Source organism: Aulonocara sp. 'chitande type north' Nkhata Bay, linkage group LG6 (genome assembly GCF_057382095.1).
Source record: "Aulonocara sp. 'chitande type north' Nkhata Bay isolate Kocher_YH1m ecotype deep benthic linkage group LG6, A_spYH_male_GT1.1, whole genome shotgun sequence".
Classification (NCBI taxonomy): Eukaryota; Metazoa; Chordata; class Actinopteri; order Cichliformes; family Cichlidae; genus Aulonocara; species Aulonocara sp. 'chitande type north' Nkhata Bay.
In genome coordinates, this window is record NC_141349.1 from 43,816,017 (window position 1) to 43,836,690 (window position 20,674).

Below are 20,674 nucleotides of genomic sequence, written 5' to 3' on the forward strand. Positions count from 1 at the left end.
CAGCTGAGTGTTTCCTGTCTGACGGTCTGACTCAGCTTTCGTTAGATTTAAACAGTTATGAACTGACAGCTTCGCCGTGCCACAGGAGCTCATGTCAGTCTTCTTCTCTCTGCAGCGTGAGGAGACCCTGAAGCAGAAGAAGGAGCTGTCGCAGGAGCTGGCCAACCTCCGGGACGAGCTGGGTAAGAACGTCCGGCCTTCTCACACCGCCTTTTTGTTTGTCCTTCTCCCTCTGTCCCATCCATTTGCATACAACGCACACTCGTACGAACCTTATCAAGGACGGGACAACTGCCATTCAAAGCGGCGCTGTAACGCCGGTGCAGCTGCTGCTTGTTCTTAGGAAGAAAAGAGACGCTTCCACGCAGGCTGTAACCTGTCGGCACGTCCGTCAGGTGCTCGGTGCACCTGTGCTCTCAGGAGGCGTTCTCCATGGATCCACCAGGTCTCAGACAGGAGCGGCGGCGAGCTCGTAGGAGTCACACTGGAACACGAGTGTAACTGATACAAAGAAGTTTCAGACCTGCAAGAGTTTAATGGATTAAATGGCACCTCCACTGAACTGTGTGCTTGTTTATATATCTTTGTGGGGACCGACAGCAATTATAGGGACTACATCCAGGTCCCCGCAAGGTTGAAGGTTTTAGTGACGTGTCAGTTTGTGTTTTTGGAGGCCACCGTCATGGCGGTCGATTATTGCGTTAGGTGTATTACACTAATACTGTTTAGTATTGATTAGATATAGATTAGTAAAGTTTGATGCCGCGTCTGTAAGGAGGACTCGTGGAGTATCTGCTGTTAAGCTCGCGGCCGCCTCGTTCCTCTTAAGGTATCATCTGTGAATTGGCAGCGAGGACACGCCTCCACGCAGTTCCCGTTTAAGAGTCGCACAAACATTCAGGTCACTGGAAATAACATCAGTGTGTCCTAAATACTGATACTGCTGCGTGCGCCTGAGAGTGGATCAGGAACACCCGGATAGCTTAGCATGACTGACACACACACACACACACACACACACGCGTCAGATATTCATATGTTGTGAGGACATCTAATTGACATGTTTTCCTTAACCATAACTGTAACCTGACACTAAAACCACATTTAAAATGCCTAAAAACCTTGCAGGGACCTGGATTTTCACCCCTGTAAGTACAGTAACCTTCCCATGGTCCCCACAGAGCTATGAATACGTGTTTATGTTCACACAGCAGGATGAAGGACATTAAAATAGGCACAAGTGTAATTGAAGAATATATATCACAACTATTTCAGTTCACACACATGCTCAGAGTACACTTGGCTTCCATGTTTATATATACACACACTCAGATGGACATACCAGAGCCACACACACACACAGACACACACACAGACACACACACACACAGACACACACACAGACACACACACACACAGACACACACACCTTCACTTTCTCTCCACCGTCCCTCGATCCCGTCGAGCTGCACTGAATGCGCTCTTTTCTTTTGACCTTCGGCTCGTCTCTGAGCTGAGGAATGCCAGTAATGTATAGACCCCTGCTGTCAAAGCACACACACACAGACACACACACACAGACACACACACACACACACAGACACACACACACACACACACACACACAGACACAGACACACACACACAGACACACACACACACACACAGACACACAGACACAGACACACACACACACACACACACACACACACACACACACACACAGACACACACACACAGACACACAGACACACACACACACACACAGACACACACACACACACACACACACACACAGACACAGACACAGACACACACACACAGACACACACACACACACACACACACACACACACACACACACACACAGACACACACACACACACACCGAGCAGGAACAACACGTCTCTGAGGAGCGTTTGCCGCGTCCTCTCCCACACATGCTCACCATGATGTGTCAGAAACAGGAAGTCTCTTCCTGTCAGATTTAAGAGCGGTTCACACGGTGGTCTCACAGATAAATGCGACGGTGTGTCGTCTGCATAGCTGTGAGACTGCACAGTGTCTCTGCCGGAGCGGCTCGGGTTTGTGAAGCAAACGCTGCCTTGCACGTTTCCTCGTTTCCTTGTTTGGAATCCTTTTTCCTGGTTCCTTCAGGTCATCTCGTAGCTTTGTGTTTCACGCGTCCTCGTACGAGGAGACCAAAGTGAGATGATGTCACGTTTATGCTGCCACCTGCTGACTCTCACACTCGGGGTTTGTGTGCTTGATGGAGGCGTGTGCGTGTGTGCGTCCCGTGTGTGCGCCGCCGTCAGCTGTCGCAGGCTTTGTTTCCTTCACCGGAGCGACAGACGCTCCATTCAGAGGGAACGCCAACTGCTCCAGCTGCAGCCAGCTGTTCACACTTGCTGCTGTCATCGCCGAGGCTGCTCAGCGTGCAGAGAGCTCTCGCTTTTATTAAAATGTTTCAGGTTGGCGTGGAATCAAACTGGCGTGTGTGGTGGCGGGCGGAGGCTGGAGGCGTGCGTGAGCCTGCGAGGGTTGAGATGAGTCGCCAGGAGTGATTCCCGCCGCGTACTTGCGTGCTGACATGCAGATGTTTGGTCTCTCTGAATAATTAAAGTGGAATGTGGCCGAAGGCTGACGCACGGGGGCGCGTCTTTCGTTACTCGCTGAAGGATCGCCGCCCCAGGCGTGTCGGCCGTGACGTGACGTGACGGATGCTCCGGCGTGATTCATGGGTAAAATAGTCAGAGCAGGATCCACATCTGGCCACAAACAGCTGGTTCCAAACCATTTCATTGCTTCCTTTTCAGCAGACGCTGACCCCGGATCAGTTTCGTCTCTCGTTAAGAAAACGTTTTTAGTTTCTTTCAGATTTTTCTGCATCTGTTCTTTGACTCATTAAATCAAAGTTGTTTCCTGCTGCTCTGCTTTCTCCTGCAGTCGCGTCGTCGCAGTGCTGCGAGCGTCTGCAGAAGGAGAAGCAGGAGGCGCGCGTCGGCTTCGAGGAAGCGCTGACGAGGTTGCGGGAGCAGCACCGGGAGGAGCTGGCACAGCTGGAGGAAAGGTAGGACGGACGCTCTCCTCACGTCCAGGAGCCTTCTCCTCCTGCACGCCGTTCAGACTGACCCTGTTTCACGCTCCTCTCTGCGACAGGCTGACCAGTTTTTACCAAACGGAGTGGGACAAGGTCCACCAGACGTACCAGGAGGAGGCGGACAAATGTCGCGTCCTGATGGAGAAGCAGGTCTGAGCACAAACGCACGAGCAGACGCTCAACCAGCTTTTATTGTGAAAGGATCACGGCCTCGAGCGTGACGGAGACGGTGCTCGTCACGTACGCGGCGTGACCTTTAATAGGTCACCGATTTACTGCTGCGGTTGGGCCGAGACACGGCACACGCCCTCCTCGTGCTGCGCTCTGATTGGCTCGTAGGAGCGCCATGTGACTCCCTGAGCTCTGAACCTGAGCTCGCTCTCTGATTGGATCCAGCGACAGGAAAAATGTTTCAGATTCATCATAAACGTCCAGCAGTGCTCTCGTCTCCGTGCTGCAGACGCTCAGATTGAAGAATCACTCACACCTGATGGAGGCGGAGCATAAAGACACAAAAAACAGCCACGTCTCTGATTTCTTTCTTAGTTCTGGACGTTTTTAATCTTTTTTTATTTTCACTGCATGATCTGATAAATGTTGGAGTTTTGATCAGCGCCGCCTCTGACGTCCTGGTTACTTCCTGCAGGTGGAGGAGCTGAGGAGCCGACAGGAAGTGGAGAGGAAGAAACAGGAAGTGAGTCAGAGCCAGAAGATGGAGTCTCTGAAACAGCAGTACAAGGCCTCAATAGAAGGTGTGTGTGCACGATACAGACACACACAGACACTCACAGACACTCACAGACTCACACAGACTCACACACACACTCACAGACACACACACACACAGACTCACACACACACACACACACACTCACAGACACACACACACACACACACTCACACTCACAGACACACACAGACACTCACACTCACACACAGACACACACACTCACAGACACACACACACACTCACAGACACACACAGACACACACACACTCACAGACACTCACAGACACACACAGACACTCACAGACACACACAGACACTCACAGACACACACACACACACAGACACACACACACTCACAGACACTCACAGACACACACACACACACACACACACACACACACTCACAGAGACACACACACACACACACACACTCACAGACACACTCACAGACACTCACAGACACTCACAGACACACTCACAGACTCACACACACACTCACAGACACACACACACTCACAGACACACACTCTGTCCTCTTTGTCGCTCTGATTTCTTTCTCCCGGCTCAGAGATGAAGACCATCCATCGCTCCGACCTGGACACTGTGGAAAAATCCCTGCAGGACACCGAAGCTTCTCTCTCTGTAAGAATCACTTTACTGCCATCATCACATTTCCATCACTCTGTGACATCAGATGAACCTTCATCAGTCCCACACGTGGGAAATTAGTTTGGTTACAGCAGCAAAACATAAGAAAAATAGAATAAAATAGAATAACATACTGTGCAATATAGAATAGAACAGAATAGAGTGCTATAAACATGAGAATGAGGTGATGCGTCTGCTCAGCGCGGGGCGAGCGTGGCCGTCAGGGCGTTTGAATCGGTGACTCTGCAGCGCTGCGTTCGTGCTGAGGCTCGCACACGTTTTCCCTCCAGGTGCTTCCAGATGTTTGTGTGTGGAGGAGAGCCGAGGATCTATCTGTGCTGCCGGCTCAGACGCTCAGGAGGCCAACACAAACCTGAGCTCGGTCTGCAGACGTGTTCCTGATGAATCTGTAGTTTACCTGCCGCTGAGCTCAGCGTGAACTCTAACAACGGCGCCTCTGTTTCCCCCTCAGGAAAAACTCTCCGAGCTCACGGCGGAGAAGGAGGACCTGAGCGAGAAGCTGCGAGCTGAGGAGGAGAGGAGGAAGAGGATGCTCACCGACAAGAATCTGGTAACGATGGTTTAATCTCCCTCTGAACTCCTCCTAGCAGCACTCGTGAAGCCCGCTGCTGACCATGACTGCCCCCTGCTGGTGTGGAAGAGCAGTGACTAACTCATACTAAAGGGACAGGAAATGTGTGCTTGTTGTGCTGCTGTAATGCTGCTTAAAGCGCCGAGGGTTCCTGCGCTCACCTGCTGTGTCTGTGCTGTTTGTGCAGAAGGACTCGCACACTGTGTACCTGGAGAAGGAGCTGGAGAGTCTGAAGGTGGTGCTGGAGATCAAGAACAACCAGCTGCATCAGAAGGAGAAGAAGCTGATGGAGATGGACAAACTGGTGGGTGCAGATCTGTTTCCGTCTCAGCAGATCTAAGAATTCCTTATCTAGCAGCATCGGCAGCCTCCCGGGAATCTCCCGTGCTTTGTGACTGAAGCTTTGGAAACAGTTGTTGTGTTTGTCTGGTGTTACTGCCGGAGCGTCTGCACACAGCGAGCATCGCACAGCGAGGAGCGAGTGTGTCAGTCGGACGCATTAGCTGCTTTTAAACATTTTCATCTACCTGAGCCGAGCCTGATGATTGGATGAAAAAAACGTTCTGTGTGTGTGTGTGCGTGTGTGTGTGTGTGTGTGTGTCACAGGTGGAGACGAATGTGAAGCTGGAGGAGTGTCTGAAGAAGGTGCAGCAGGAGAACGAGGACTACAAGGCCAGGATGGACAAACACGCCGCGCTGTCCAAGTACGTACTCCAGGGGGCTCATCCCCATCCAATCGTTCAGCTACCTCCTGGTTTCCTCCCTCCCTCTCCTGGTTTCCTCCCTCCCTCTCCTGGTTTCCTCCCTCCCTCTCCTGGTTTCCTCCCTCCCTCTCCTGGCTTTCAGATAAATGTTAAAAGGCCTGTCGCAGGGACCGCCGGCGCCTCTCGCTCTCGCTGCGTGAGTTGTGATGATGAGGGTTTATCTGCTGCTGTTCTTTGACTCATAATGTGAAGAACGAGACGTTCTGTGAGAGACGAACATGTTTCTGCTCCGTAAATACAAAAGAAAGCAGATTTCAGGCAACGAGGAGCGCGAGAATGTTGATTGCTTAAAGCCTCGGAGCACATATCTCTGTCCTGTTATTGTGGCTCGTGTGAATAAGAAAGTGACTGTTTGCCTGTGAAAAACACTTAAAAATCAACTTTGTATTTGCAGTGAGTGAAAACATCAGACGTGTGGCTTTAACAGCGTTCAGAGTAAAATCCCGCCACAGCAGCACGAACGACGGCGCCTTTTAAACGTCCCGCGTGCGCCTGTCGTGATCAGAACCCATCAGCCTCTCAGCGGGCGCGTGGAAGCTGTAAACGAGCGGCCCGCGAGCGACCCGGCTCCCCTTTCGATAAATCCTTGCCCGTCTCACGGCTCTCTGTCTCCCCCTGCAGGCAGCTGTCCAGCGAGCAGGCCATACTGCAGCAGACGCTGCAGAAGGAGTCAAAGGTCAACAAGCGGCTGTCCATGGAGAACGAGGAGCTGCTGTGGAAGCTGCACAACGGCGACCTGCTGGCGAGCCCCCGCCGCCTCTCGCCCACCTCCCCCTTCAGCTCGCCCCGGAACTCCGCCTCCTTCACCACAGCTGCGCCGTTATCGCCCAGATAACCCACCGCCCCCCCTGCGCTCCCCCCTCCCGAGTCGGAGCGGCGCCGCTGGACATGAAGCCATCGCAGACTTGTACATTTTTAAATAAATATCTTATTTTGAAAAGACGCTGCGGCGGCACCGACGCACTTAAACCAGATCGCGGCCCCGGGCTGAGCTCGCCGCCTCGGAGCGCCCGGTCCTCCCGGGAGCGTTCTTCCTCCTCTGAAGAAACCAGCAGGCACGCCTCAGGGTCTGTACATAGCTCCTCCTCCCTGACCGCTGCTCCGCTCGCCTCCTCGGGGGAAACCTTGGATTTGTGGATGTTTGTGGAAACGCTCCGCCTCCAAAGAGCGAAGCTCAATCAGCGTTCCAATGGGACGGAGACACGCCTCCCACAGACCGCTGTCCTGTCACGACCTCGACCTTAACCTGCTTTGTGGAATGTAATCACCCGTGGACGTTCGACGTAGGGGGCCGGCCTCAGAGCCAAATATGCAGACCTCCCCTCGCGCCCTGAAATCACCCGGTGCCCAATCAGATGTCTGCCCTGCCGTGCCCCTCCCTCACTGACACACTGGCCTGTGTTACTGTTTCTGTTGTTTGTCCTGAAAAACCTCAGATTTACCCAGAATGCCTCAGTGTACAATGTTCTTTTTTGTTGTTTTGAACAGAATAAATGCGACATGACATCATACGAAGGCGCTCTGACTTTATTTCACAGCATCAAAGTGACCTCGGCTTCACGGAGCGCCTCGGCCCGCCGCCGGGACCACGTCAGGACCGCCTGGCAGGTAAACGTCCGCTGGAGGCGGCGCTTCGAGGTCGGACGCTCGTATCATCATGACGACAGACTTGATGGAGTAGGCCCAGCCGTGCCACGTGTACCACACCACGCCGTCGTCCGTCATGGCTTCGAACGGCCCGTCGTAGTAGTGACCGTTCAGGTTACCTGCGTTACACCTGTGAGGGGGAAGTCACAGAACAGTCAGCTGACACGATCGGCCAATAGCAGCTGCTTTAATCGCACTCTGCTCCAATTAAAGGGACAGTCCACCGAGCGTCTTCACGTCTATCCTGATAGTTCAGCTGCAGAGACGAAAAGCTTCATGATCGAAGCACCGAAAACGAGCCGTGAGAAGCTCAGCAGCATGAACCCTGCTGGGTTTAATTTTAAGGGATAAAAGTTCAGGTTTTTCTATTAAAACTTTATTGATTGATTCTCTACTCCGCTTTTTCTACCCGAGTTTAAAAAGACCTGAACTCTGATTATAAATTGGAGCAGCTGCTGTGAGAATCACGAGAAATCCTCAGATTTCTGCTGCTGGGACGTCAGCGGAAATCTGCTGGGCTGCAGAAAAGTTTGGGAACGGCTGCGTTAGGGAACATGGGGAGGCAGAAATCAAACGAGCTGATTATTAACCTTTGGTTTAAAGGACGGTGAACTTTAACTAAACACTAAAAGCAGCAGCCACTGAACAAACGCTTCAAAGCTCTTTGTGCAAAGAGCTTCAAACAGACACACAAAGATCTTCATCTCCACAGTTCCCATGAAAGGTGCGTTTGATTTTATGAGTTGAACACAAAACTGCAGAAATGAAAGACGAACAAAGAAACGCAGCAGCTGGAATTTAAATCTGAATGTCTGAGGCTGAATCACGTTTATCAGCAAGATGTCAGTTTCCCGGGGTCACGGTGTTGGCGGGTGATGCTTGGCCCCGTCGCTCTGTCTCGTGTGGAGGACCGACTCTACAGCTCAGTTTTGGTGTACTGTCCCTTTAAGCCTGCAGTAAACGCGTCGCCGTGCGCGTCTCACCTGCTGAACCACCAGCCCGACTTGCTGTGTCTGACGCACTGAACGTCGGCGTCGATGCAGTTCGGCCGGTCGTAGGTGCTGAACTTCACCCCGTCTGCGCATGGACTGCCCTGTCCCGCCACGTGGGCGTCGTCCAGAGCGTCGCCAGCGTTCCCAGTGAACTCGCCCAGATGTAACTGGTACTGGTCCTTCAGGTGAACACGGGAGTGAAAGCAGAGTGATCAGGCTCACACCTGCAGCGCGACCTTCAGCGAGGACACTTAAAGCCATTTACAGCCGGACCCTGTTTGACGCGAACCTCACAGGTCCGTGACGGCGAGGAAGACCACGCGCTGAAACTGCGAGTGCTGCAGGAGCTCACAGTTACAAATCTGATGCTCAGACTCATCGCAGCCAGTTCGTTCAGCACCAGCTGATTAATCAGACGCCTTACACACACACACAAAACGTGCAGTCAGCAGAGTGACCCGGGTTATTGTTCTGCAGCTACGTTTAACGACGCCCCTTCAACGCATCATTTTCACAGCCTTTGAAGGCCTGAGGCCACACCTGGGTTCAGGTTTAACGTCAGGGTCAGGTGTGGGGCCTCCTAAAACAGCAGCAAACAGCTCGTCTTACTTCCTCCTCTCGTGGTCATCGCGCCGACACTGCGGAATATTCTGCAGCTCCTCCCCCTGCTGTTAGTTTATCTGTGTTTATCCTCAGCAGTGCAGGAACACAGAGAGGGAGAGGACCGCCGATGGGAACAGAGACCGGCGGTGACCTTGATGCTGCTGCTGGGGACCGTAGTCTAAATAAGACCGAGTGTTATGAGAAACCCATAGGAGGTCAAAGGTCAGGGAGAGGCTGTAAAGTGTTCTTAGCGTCAGATTGAATTTAAAGCTGAGACGTTCCCGCGGTTACTTGAGTTTCACCTGTTCGCCGTCCACCTTGAAGCTCTTGTACTCGGCGAAGCGCTCGTTCCCCTCAAAGTCCTCCATGTTGATGCGCAGGTCATAGTTCCCTAAAACACAGAAAGCATCAGACACACACACACACACACACACACACACACACACACACACACACACACACACACACACACACGCACCTTGTGATGTCAGATGGTGCAGGGGTTCATTGCCCAACCAGAACTCTCCAGCAGGAGAGAAGAGGTCTCCGAATCCATGCTTGTACTCCACCCACGCTCTGCACACACACACACGATGACACATTTGTTTGCACTGTTCACGTGTTCACGTGTGTAAAGGTGACACACCTGTCGAAGCTCTCTTTGCCGTCTCTCCTCCTCTGGAAGACGGTCCACCCTCCTCCGTGGTTCATGTCGCAGTACACGCTCAGCGCCGTGGGAGCGCCGTCTGGGCGAATCACGTACAGCCCGCTGGCCACGTTTCCATCCTCAAACACCTCAGAGCAGTCTATATATACACACACACACACACACACACACACACACACACACACACACACACACACACACACACACACACACACAGAGAGATAAGAAAAAGATCTGGTTCAATCCCAGGAGGAGACCTCGTCCTCCGTAACGCTGCATCTGTCTGACATGAGTCTAATAAAATAACCATTCCCGGGTTTCTCTGATCTTGTGACGCTCTGTGTAGACATGGTTTGTTTCTTAGATAAAGGAAAGCGTCCGGTGCTGACGATGTAGGGTTTGACCCACACACGGTGGATGCAGCCGTACCTCTGTAGAGGTCGTCGAGGCCCAGGTACGAGTTGGGGATCTGCTGCAGCTGCTGCGCCTGGCTGCTGTGGAGCTCCTGGATGTAGCGGTGCTGCTCACTGATCACGTTCATCAAGCCCTGGATCTCCGCTTCCAGCCGGCTCACCCTCTCCTCACACGGCACCGGCGCCTGGACAGGAGGATAAAAACGCTCTCCTCTGGCACTCGGCAGTAACGAAGAAAGTATGAGAGGATCATTGTTGTCCTCATCAGTGTTTCTGTGATCTACTCTCAATCCTGACTGAAGCTCGTCACAGCAAACACTCCCATGATTTCTGAGACTGTTTCAAGGACTTTAAAAATGAAATCATTTAAGTTTCTGCCAATGAAACTCCTGCAGAACTGCCAATGCTTTGATATTAATATATACAAATGCAGTTTGAAATAAATCCATATTTATGATGCTGAAATCGTGTGAAGCTGCGAATCTAAACGATATAAAAGCCGAGATTAAAGAATCATCTTATACACACTGATGCCTCACCTGCAGCGTGGAGGTAAAGGTCAAAGGTTATTGGGATTACTTTTAGTAAAGGTACTTTTTGTAATCGCCTCATGCAGATTTGAATGAAAACGTTCACCAGCAGGGGGCAGTGTTACAGTGACCGCGTGCTGTTTAACGTTGATTCAACACGCTTTGTTTTTATTGTAAATGTGTTGTTAAATACTGAAGTTACACTGACTCACTGCTCCCTCGTGTGGAACAAAATGGTATTACATGCACGTCCAGCTCAGCTCTGAACTCGAATGCAGATCTTTTCAACAGAATATGGAGATATTTGGGCAGAATGTGCGTGGTGCGTGTTTCTTAGTTTAAAGGAAGTTAGCAGACGTACTTTGAGTTACTCAGCACTGCATCAATAAATCACAACGCAAAATTAGAGCTGAAGCTTGAACAGATGAGGAGTTATCAAAGTGGGGTTCAAAAGGTCAAACCAAAATAAAACTGAAATATGATCATTACTGTTTATTTCTAATGTTTGTATTTTACTCTGTCACAATAAAGTAAACATTCAGTTTTTATTCTGTTTCTGTCATTTGTTAGTTTGGTTGATGGAAATAAAAATCCTGAGACTGAAGTGCAGAAAAATAAAATGATACCAGTGAGATGAATTTCTTGTTCTGTACAGTAAAAATGAAATCTGAATCTAAACCACGTTCAACACCAACGTTCTCATTTTTCAATAAGTCATCGGAGAAGCACAAACAGTGTCCCTGTGGACAGAGCTCAGTCTGCGCTTCCACTGGAACAAAGCGACGGCTGCATTTTTCACCCCTCTGTCATCAGCTGTGTGAGGACCCAAATCTCAGAGATACTTAAAGCAGGAAGTACAGAGTGCACGAGGAGAAACATGTCACACGGACGCTCCGGTTTCTTACCGCCACAGAGGAAGCCAGGTGAAGCAGAAAGGCCACGGACGTCCTCAGCGTGACCATCATCGGCACTCTCATCGACTCGCTGCCCGACCCTCCTCCGATTAGCCTCTCCGCCTCCTCTGACATCGCTGCACAGCCGTGGGGAGCCTCCATCTAGTGGCTGCAGTGACTGAGCCAGCAACACCGACCACTGTACACAACAAAGATAATGACGTGATCACCAGTGAATGGGTCAGGAGAGACATAAATAAATGCTAAAATAAAACCATTTATATACACTTATTTTTATCTACTTCTCTGTATGTTAATACAAAGAGCAAATCTGACCATCAGAACTGATATGGCATGTATTTCTAAGTAGTTATTAAGTTTTATTCAGCAAACAAACACAAATGTTGTATAATGTGCATGGGTACACATGTTTTATTACTGGCATTAAATTTAACTCAATTAATCATTAAGTGCATTTAAAGTAAACATTATTTTAATTTTCAGCTAATTCCCTCTATTTGTGTCATTGTTAGTCTTCCGTTCCGCACAACGTAACACCGTTATCTAGTTATATTAGTTATTTATATTACAGTTATATTACAGCATATTTAATACATAAAAACAAACAAAACAAAAATGTGCGACTCCGGTGGGACTCGAACCCACAACCTTTGAATCACTCCTCAAGTGCTTGACTAGAAGTCCAATGCGCTATCCATTGCGCCACGGAGCCACCTGTTGCACAGGCTGCAATGACAGCTTTTTAAGATCCTCTTTCCACACGAGGCCCTAGCAACACGGCTAATCCGCCCGTGTCCGCTACACAAACAATAATGCTATAAAATAGCACTTTAATGCTAACGTTAGCTTAGCACCGCTGCTAGCTGCTGTCAGCCGGCCCGCTTCTCCTCCGCCCTCTCTTCGTTAGCTCACACATGGAGGCTCAGGCTCTGTCCTCAAAGACAACTACTCCTCCGACACTGATCATATTTGCTTTAGCAGTCATGACGTCAGACTGCTTCGCTTGTTTCAGCAGAAACAACGTCGGAGAGCAAACGTCAATGTCCTAGCTCAATTCAGTGAAAAACACTACGTAAATTGCGTGCAACTGTGTCATTTAAACACTTTATAAACAGATTGAGTCGTGTCTTGAGTTGCAATTTGAGGGATCATTCTGTGATTTTAGCAGCGGAGTTTTTATTGTGAAATTCTTAAAAACCGGAAGTGATATGTGCGTTTCGAAAAACTAGAAATGGCTGAGAGAACATGCAGGACCAAAATCTAATATGTCTGATATATCGTGACGTGAAACGCGAGGTGAACAGAGAACATCTCCTGTGTTACTTTTATCTGCAGCAATATGCTAGTGTGCTAACGGACTACCCAGGTTTTTGAGGAACCAGTGACAGAAATGTGCCAGAGCCCGGATAGCTCAGTCGGTAGAGCATCAGACTTTTAATCTGAGGGTCCAGGGTTCAAGTCCCTGTTCGGGCGTCGATTTTTTTCGCCCCTTTAGTTAAAGAACCTGCTCAAAGTGAGCCCACATATTCTTTGCATTGCTGCAGTGACTCAAATATAGCTTTTATGTTTTCATTGTAGGAGTAAATGTTAAACGCCTATGACAAGACCTCCCACCCACTCCATGATGTGCTGCCCAGTCACAGGAGCACACTGAGATTACCCATAATGCACCACTGAACGATGCAGAAAATCATTCCTCCCTGTACAACTCAATCTAATACACAGCAGACAGTGCAGCGGTTACACCCTTTTGCAGATGCTCTCCTGTGAAAATATCAAAGTGTTACAGGTTACAGTCAATCATATATATTTAATCGCTGTAATAATCCAGAATTGTAGAGCTATTTTTCGTATTTTGTAAACTTTGTAATAAATGGTTTTTTTATGTAGTTCAGTCTGTTACTGATCTTATTGTCTTGGAGTGACTGTGACCACATCATTTCCTAAGGGATTAATAAAGTATTCTGATTGGGATAAATTTACAACAGAAACATGTTTGGCTGCTGTGGACAGAGTCCAGACACACACAGAGCTGTTGATCGGCTGCTCAGTCAGCCTTTGCTTCAACCTTGAGTGAAGCTGAAGCACACTGGGCCCATGCCCCCTTTTTGGGCTGTGCCAAGGCCCGGCCACCAGATGCTTGCTTTCGGGCACCCTCCCCGGGCCTGGCTCCTCGGGCAGGGTAAAGTGTTCCCTCGGTGATATTCTCATAATGGTCTTCTGAATCGCTCTTTGTCTGGTCCCTCACCCAGGACCAATTTGCCATGGGAGACCCTACCAGGGGGCAAAAGCCTCCAGGCAACAGCCCCTGGGATCCCTGGGACACACAAACCCCTCCACCATGATAAGGTAGCGATTCACATTTTGTTAGCCACGCTGAGGTGCTGGGGGGATGATCTCATACATGGTTGTCATAGTTTCTGTCATAATCGCCAGCAGAGCCTCTGTCAGTTACTTTTTATTTGTATCTGTTTTTTAGGGTGTCCCACATGGGTCCAATCTGGGACCAGCTCTCCTTTGTCAGGCACATAATTAAATGAGACATTTCTGTAAGCATGATAATTCAGTTTTATTAATACAGCACAACCCGCATCAGTGAACATATTCAGATTCTTGAAAAGATAGTGGCCACACTATCCACTCATACTTAACTAATGATGATCTGTATGAACAGTTCCAGTCTGGTTTTCGTCCCTCCCATAGCACTGAAACCGCACTAATAAAAATAACCAATGATACTTCTCAGCCCTTTCCTCTGGTTGCAGGCGTGCCCCAGGGATCTGTCCTGGGGCCCCTTCTTTTCATTATCTTCTTCCGCTTGCACACATTTTTTGTAAATACAATATCCAGTTTCACTGCTATGCTGATGACACCCAGCTTTATCTGTCCACTAAACCTGATTCTGCTCTCCCCCGTCCTCCCTCACCCTCTGATTAGCCGAACTAAATTCATGGTTCTCTTCCAATTTTCTCAAACTCAATAGTAACAAATCTGAGCTCCTCCTGGTCGGCACTAAACAAACACGATCCAGAACTAATAGCTTTTCCCCATGAGTGAAAAGTCTGGGTGTCATGCGCGATGCTACTCTATCTTTTAACCCACACATCAATAACATCTCTTGGTCTGCATATTTCCAACTCCATAACATTAATCGTCCTTTTCTCTCCCCACATGCCGCGGCCATTCTTAGCCTGGCCACTCTCCGGATCGATTACTGCAACTCTCTTCTTTTTGATCTTAGTCAAAAATCTATCCATCAGCTTCAGCGTGTCCAGAACTCTGCTGCTCGTATCATCACCAGGACTCCTTCTATGCACCACATCACTCCTGCTCTGCAGCAGCTTCACTGGCTTCCAGTTAAATACCGCATCAATTTCAAGATACACATTCAAGGCTACCCATCATCTCTCGCCTTCATACCTCTCTGACCTGGTTCAGCTCACCATCCCTTCTCCGTGTCTCACATCCTCCTCCTCTCTTTCCGTCCCTTCCCCCAGCTAGCCACCGTGGGGCCCCCATCATCCCTTCCTCCTGAGATAAGAAACATCACTTCCCTCCCTCTTTTTAAGTCCAGACTCAAAACTCACCTGTTCACATTAGCCTATTCCACATACATTTGTCCATCCTGCTACTTTAATTTATTTATTTGCTCAACGTTTTATCCTTATTATGTTTGTTCCTGTTATTGCTTGTGTACAGTGTCCTTGACTGTTTTTAAAGGCGCTTTGATAAATAAAATGTATTATTATTATTAGATGGAGCACAGGATGAGACATGTCTGCAGTCTGAGAATAAAAGCCTGCAAAGTTAAAATTATAATTAAATAACTGTTAAGTCTGGATTGTTCAGAAATATCAAAGTGTGACAACAACCACGAGTCTACAGTGACCTCTGCTTATCCTTACCAGGGTTTCAGCGGGGCTGGACCCTATCCAAGACGAGATACCCCCTGTACAGGTCCACAGACACTTATGTGAATTTCAGAATCATCGTTAATCCCACTGTGGACTGTGGGAGGAATCTGGAGTACCCAAATATTCCCTTTGAATTCAGGTAAAATTGAAGTTTCCTTCAAAATAAAAAAAAAAACTAATTCACATAGTTTTAAGAATTAAAATCAGCACGAGGCTGTGAGTGTGAGTACACTTAATAACAAAAACCAATCAGTCAGAATCTGAAAATAAACATGAGCAAAACCACAGAGTCACCAGTGAAAATGTTCCTCACACAGGATCAGACCAGATTTCTAGTTCGTGTGATCGACAGCAGTGATCAGCAGAGGTGCAGAGTTTTTACCATCATCACTAGTACAAGGACAAAAGTACGGGAAGAGCTTCTCTGTGAAGGAGCAGCCAGTGAACGAGTAGATCAGAGCTGCAGCATCTACGTCATAGAAGGAGACCAGACCCTCCTCATAGTCCACAAACACCCCCACCTTCTCAGGACCAGACCGGAGACAGAGACGGACTGGAGGGGCGGCACAAGCACTGTACTCACTTCCATTTCTCAGACAAACAGTCCAGAGACCGTTCTGAGGTCTCAGTCTGATTTTTCCCTTCCTGTTGATCGACTCTGTGGACACTCCTAAGTCCCAGTCAGTCTTTCCTTTAACCTGAACCTCAAAGTAAAATCTGCCTGAAGAGAAACTCTGCTCTGCTAAAACACAAACACAGTAAGAAAATCTCTCTGGGTTGTCCGGAAGTTTCTTCCTCACATCACCATGATTCACTTGTTTTCCATCGTCAGACAGGATGAGATAAGGATTTGCTGTATCAGGATCCAGAGTCACGTCCACTGCATCCTGCTGGACCCTCTTCAGCTCTGCAGCCTCAAACAGCTTCTTCATGTCTTTCCTGAGTGTCTCCACAGCTCTCCCCACGGTCCCCTCATATGATGGTGGACGGACTCTGACCTCTGTCCAGTCCTTGGTGGGTGGAGCAGCTTTCAGGGAGGAGAAGCTCTGGAGGAGGTGGAGGTGGTCTTCAGAGCGTGAGAGCTGCTCCACCTCAGAGCTTCTCTCCATCAGCTCAGAGATTTCCTGTTCCAGATCTTTGATGAGTCCTTCAGCCTGTTTCTCTGTAGTTTCCTGTTTGTCTTCGATCTCCTTTATGAGCTCCTTCAGGCGTCTCTCAACAGACTCCATCAGAGCCGTGAGGACCTGAACACCTTCTGCTTTCTGTCTGTCTGCAGCATCTTTACTCATCTTCACCGACTCTTTGATCTCCTGAATCTTCAGTCGTCTCTTCTGGATCATCTGCTGAATCTCAGCCTCTGTCTTCTCCAGCTCTGCCTTCTTTCCTTCATATTCTTCTCTCAGAGGAACAACTTCATGAGCCTTGTGATCTAGAACAGAGCAGAGCATGCAGACACATGTCTGGTCGGTCTTACAGAACAGCTCCAGATGTTTATCGTGCTTCCTACACATCCTGCTTTCCAGGTTCTCCACAGGCTCAATCAGCTGATGTCTTTTCAGACTTGTAGCTGTCAGATGAGGCTCCAGGTGAGTCTGACAGTAGGAGGTCAGACACACCAGGCAGGACTTCAGGGCCTTCAGTCTGGGTCCAGTGCAGACGTCACAGGGAACTTCTGCTTTCTGCTGAGCTTCACGTCTCTGAGCAACCATCTCAGACAGCAAAGTGTTCACCCTCAGCTGAGGTCTATTGGGAAACGCCTTTTTACATACTGTACACTGACATGGAAAATTAATATCCCAGTGCTGAGTGATGCACTTTTTGCAGAAGTTGTGTCCACAAGGTGTGGTGACCGGATCAGTGAACACATCTGGACAGATGGGGCACAGAAACTCATCGTCAGACAGCAGATTGGTGGCAGCAGACATGTCTGCAGTCTGAGAACAGAAGTCAAAGTTAATATTGTAAGCAAATAATTGTTGTTTAGAAATATGAAAGTGTGACAACAACCATAAGTTCAAGCAGTGACCTCCAGATATTCACTTCAATTTTAAATTCACTTTTATTCATATAGCAACAGCAGCTGTATACTGTAACGAGCCTGCAGTGATTCAGAGAAATCAAAAGGTGACCCCCTACGAACAAGCACTTGGTGACAGTGGGAAGGAAAAACTCCCTTTTAACAGGCAGAGGCAGAACCAGGCTCTGCCATGTTGGCTTCTCTTCACTGGTTCCCTGTTAAATCCATTCAGGCCAATGAAAAGACTTTCGGTCTGCCTCATAGTAATTCTGGCAAACCATCAGGCGACTCCGGAGGGGAAAGCCCAAGGTGGGGTCCTAACCCTAACTCTTCAACAGGTGGTCGAAGACATACTTTGAGGACCTCCCGAATGCCACTGATTGATCCTCTATGAGGCAGGGGCTGGGAATTACTCAACCATCTCGGAGGGTGAGGTCACCGGCGCAGTGAAACAACTCTTTGGAGGCCAGGCTCCTGGGCTGGATGAGGATCGCCCCAAGCTCCTGAAGGGCCTGGATGTTGTAGGCGTGTCATGGTTGACACACTATGATACTTTCAGTGGAGATGTGGGGTGGTGCCTCTGGATTGGCAGACTGGGATGGTTGTTCTTTAAGAAGGGGGATCGGACAGTGTCCTTCAACTACAGAGGGATCACACTCCTTAGCCTCCTTGGGAGGCTAGCGTACTGGAAAGTAGAGTTTGTGCATTTATAGTTTAACCTCAGACACACAAGGAACAATGCAGATATCATCCTCAGTTCAAGTGTGTGAGAGTTTGTCCATCTAGTCTACAACTGTGGAATTGGAGACGACATACAGCGACATCCCTCAGAGGCTGGGGGTGCTTTGGGACCGTCTCATAGTCTTCAGCCTCTCCCATAGTCAAGAACTCTGGGCAGCAACTGAAAGACAACGACTGTAGACACAAACTACAGAAATGAGCTTTCTCCAAAGGGGGGCTGGTTACTCGCTACTTCTCCACATGAAAAGCAGAGAGTTGTGGTGGTTCAGGCATTCGCCCAATTCAAAATCCTGCTCCTCACATACAAGGTCTTAAATAATCAGGCCCCATCTTATCTTAATGACCTTGTAGTACCATATCACCCTATTAGAGCACTTCGCTCTCGCTCTGCAGGCCTACTTGTTGTTCCTAGAGTATTTAAAAGTAGAATGGGAGGCAGAGCCTTCAGTTTTCAGGCCCCTCTTCTGTGGAACCAGCTTCCAGTTTGGATTCAGGAGACAGACACTATCTCTACTTTCAAGATTAGGCTTCAAACTTTCCTTTTTGCTAAAGCATATAGTTAGGGCTGGACCAGGTGACCCTGAATCCTCCCTTAGTTATGCTGCAATAGACGTAGGCTGCCGGGGGGCCTGTGGTTTATATGCCACTCTGCATTTCAGTTATTATTCATCTCTGGCTCTCCCACAGTGTGTCTTGGTGCTCACTTCCTCCCCTCAACCCTAACCCGCGGTTAAAAGTGAGTATTTCCTTCCCACTGTTGCCAAATTGGGTTTTCTCTGTATTATCACATGACCATGATATAGGCACCTTGTCGTGATCTGTGAAGTGAACTTCCTGTCATGCATCCCATAAATGGCTTCAAAAGTGTGTTGGTTTGACAGGCATGTGACCAAACACGTGTTTTGACTGTTGCAGGCAAACATACCGTCAGCTCAGGTAAAACAGTTTAATCTTCACTTTTTACTAATTATATGAGGTTTTTATCTTTTACGTCTCAGACTGAGTGAAAATTGACATTTTCTTATTTGCTCATTTGAAATTTGACCTCAGTCTGTATCTTGTACTCTGTTTTTTCATTTGGTTGGTGCATTCACAGCTTTAACATACTTTGAAAACCCAGTGTTCAGATTTTGTACCTGATAAGCTGACAAATGTAAAAGTCAGTGTAGTGCCACCACTGAAGACCTGAACATCTTCTTACTCACTGCAGCAAGAACAAAGCTGCCCTCTCTGAATGAGTCTGACAGCTACAATCAGAGCACGCTCTACAAAGCTGTTGGTTTAATCCCCAACCTGAAACATTGAGTTTACAAACCGCTGCACTCACCAGTATCTGAGTCAGGTGTTGACAAAGACTCGTGTTTGAAGATGAAATGGTTTCAACTAAAGCTTCCGTTACTCTGAGAAGCTTCATCCGCCCTGACAAACACTTCCTGCTGTTTCTTGTCAGGTTTCCTTTGGTAGGTTTGCACTGATCACAGCTGCACACCTGAAACAAGACGAGCTTCAGACGCAGGCCCTTCTTTAGTCTGACAGCAGCAGTTTTCACAGGTTTCACTCGGTGAGCAGAAACAAGCTGCTGCTCTGGTCTTTGAGAGTTCACTGCAAAAACATGAAGTTTAAACAGGAAACATCCGATTTAACAGATTTATTTAACTCTCATGGGTGCAGGAGGTCAGAGGTGTCTTTGGTTTGCCCCGTCGCATGTTTAGCCTCCATGAGGAGCGATCCTACCTGGAAGACCAGCCCCACAGCGCCTCCGTGTGGGAGTAATGTGAAACAGCTCTAAATGAGAAGAAGGTTTTTGGTAGCCCTGTTTCTCGTGGCTGTACTGATCTTTAGATGTGAGCGTGCAGCTGCTCCACGAGCTTCTATCTGAAACGTCGCATTTCTGTCTCCTGTGGCGATGAAGCTGCGAAGGCTCAAAAATGCTGCAGCAACGATGTGGATTAAACATAATTTGATGGTCCACAGAAAATAATTATGATAAAAGAACATTGTATTACTTCATTAAATATGCAAAGTTAGGATTTCTCCCAATGTGTGAACTGCTGGAGGAGGTCAGAGGTTAAAGGTCAGAGCGGTGTCTCAGTCTGGTTTTAAAGCTCTAACAGAAAATGACCTTTTATTGACGACAGACGATCGACCAATAAAAAGCTGCAGCAGGAAAAACAAGAAAACTGATATTTTCATTTCCATCATCATTTAAACGCAGGAGCACGCAGCTCTCCTCCAATCAGGAGTCAGCATAAGGCCAAACCTTTTTCTTACCACATTTGTAATCAGATTACATTTTACAGTCCACGTTTCAAACACTGAACATCAGCGCAGCCACCGTCCTGCAGCAGGAAGTTTATGAACCATCACAACATCACTGATGTCAGTGATGCAGCACAGCTGGT

At 48.6% G+C, this 20,674-nt stretch overlaps 3 protein-coding genes and 2 non-coding genes across 12 annotated transcripts in view; 2 read left to right on the forward strand and 3 right to left on the reverse strand.

The window, feature by feature from the left end:
* Positions 1-7,343, forward strand: part of LOC147328629 (uncharacterized) — a 60,223-nt gene extending 52,880 nt beyond the window's left edge. For all 7 annotated transcript variants that reach the window (XM_086297125.1, XM_086297126.1, XM_086297124.1 and 4 more), the window contains 9 exons: positions 116-182; positions 2,947-3,070; positions 3,160-3,250; positions 3,747-3,852; positions 4,399-4,472; positions 4,951-5,049; positions 5,258-5,374; positions 5,677-5,774; positions 6,456-7,343. In XM_086297125.1, coding sequence (XP_086153251.1) covers positions 116-182; positions 2,947-3,070; positions 3,160-3,250; positions 3,747-3,852; positions 4,399-4,472; positions 4,951-5,049; positions 5,258-5,374; positions 5,677-5,774; positions 6,456-6,669 — 990 coding nt within the window. In that variant the 3' untranslated portion in view covers positions 6,670-7,343. The remainder of the gene's footprint in view (positions 1-115; positions 183-2,946; positions 3,071-3,159; positions 3,251-3,746; positions 3,853-4,398; positions 4,473-4,950; positions 5,050-5,257; positions 5,375-5,676; positions 5,775-6,455) is intronic.
* Positions 7,344-7,352: 9 nt separating this feature from the next.
* On the reverse strand, positions 7,353-12,586 carry LOC147328630 (fibrinogen-like protein 1). Of its 2 annotated transcripts, none has more exons than XM_086297204.1 (8): positions 12,442-12,586; positions 11,592-11,778; positions 10,173-10,341; positions 9,723-9,882; positions 9,555-9,652; positions 9,379-9,467; positions 8,465-8,652; positions 7,353-7,611 (listed from the first exon to the last, which is right to left on the reverse strand). In XM_086297204.1, exons 2-8 carry the CDS (start codon positions 11,739-11,741, stop codon positions 7,392-7,394), a joined length of 1,074 nt encoding a protein of 357 aa, XP_086153330.1. In that variant the 5' UTR covers positions 11,742-11,778; positions 12,442-12,586; the 3' UTR covers positions 7,353-7,391. The 2 variants fall into 2 exon arrangements, with proteins under 2 accessions (XP_086153330.1, XP_086153329.1); XM_086297203.1 differs by having other exon boundaries at positions 12,249-12,586.
* On the reverse strand, positions 12,221-12,312 carry trnar-ucu (transfer RNA arginine (anticodon UCU)). Its single transcript is given in 2 exon segments — positions 12,221-12,256; positions 12,276-12,312. It is a non-coding gene; the product is annotated as a tRNA-Arg (tRNA).
* A 414-nt stretch (positions 12,587-13,000) lies between the features above and the next one.
* Positions 13,001-13,073, forward strand: trnak-uuu (transfer RNA lysine (anticodon UUU)). The gene has a single exon. It is a non-coding gene; the product is annotated as a tRNA-Lys (tRNA).
* A 1,119-nt stretch (positions 13,074-14,192) lies between these two features.
* On the reverse strand, positions 14,193-20,598 carry LOC147328633 (E3 ubiquitin-protein ligase TRIM21-like). The gene is made up of 2 exons (XM_086297169.1): positions 19,600-20,598; positions 14,193-17,448 (listed from the first exon to the last, which is right to left on the reverse strand). Exons 1-2 carry the CDS (start codon positions 19,684-19,686, stop codon positions 15,847-15,849), a joined length of 1,689 nt encoding a protein of 562 aa, XP_086153295.1. The 5' UTR covers positions 19,687-20,598; the 3' UTR covers positions 14,193-15,846.
* Between the last annotated feature and the right edge of the window lie 76 nt (positions 20,599-20,674).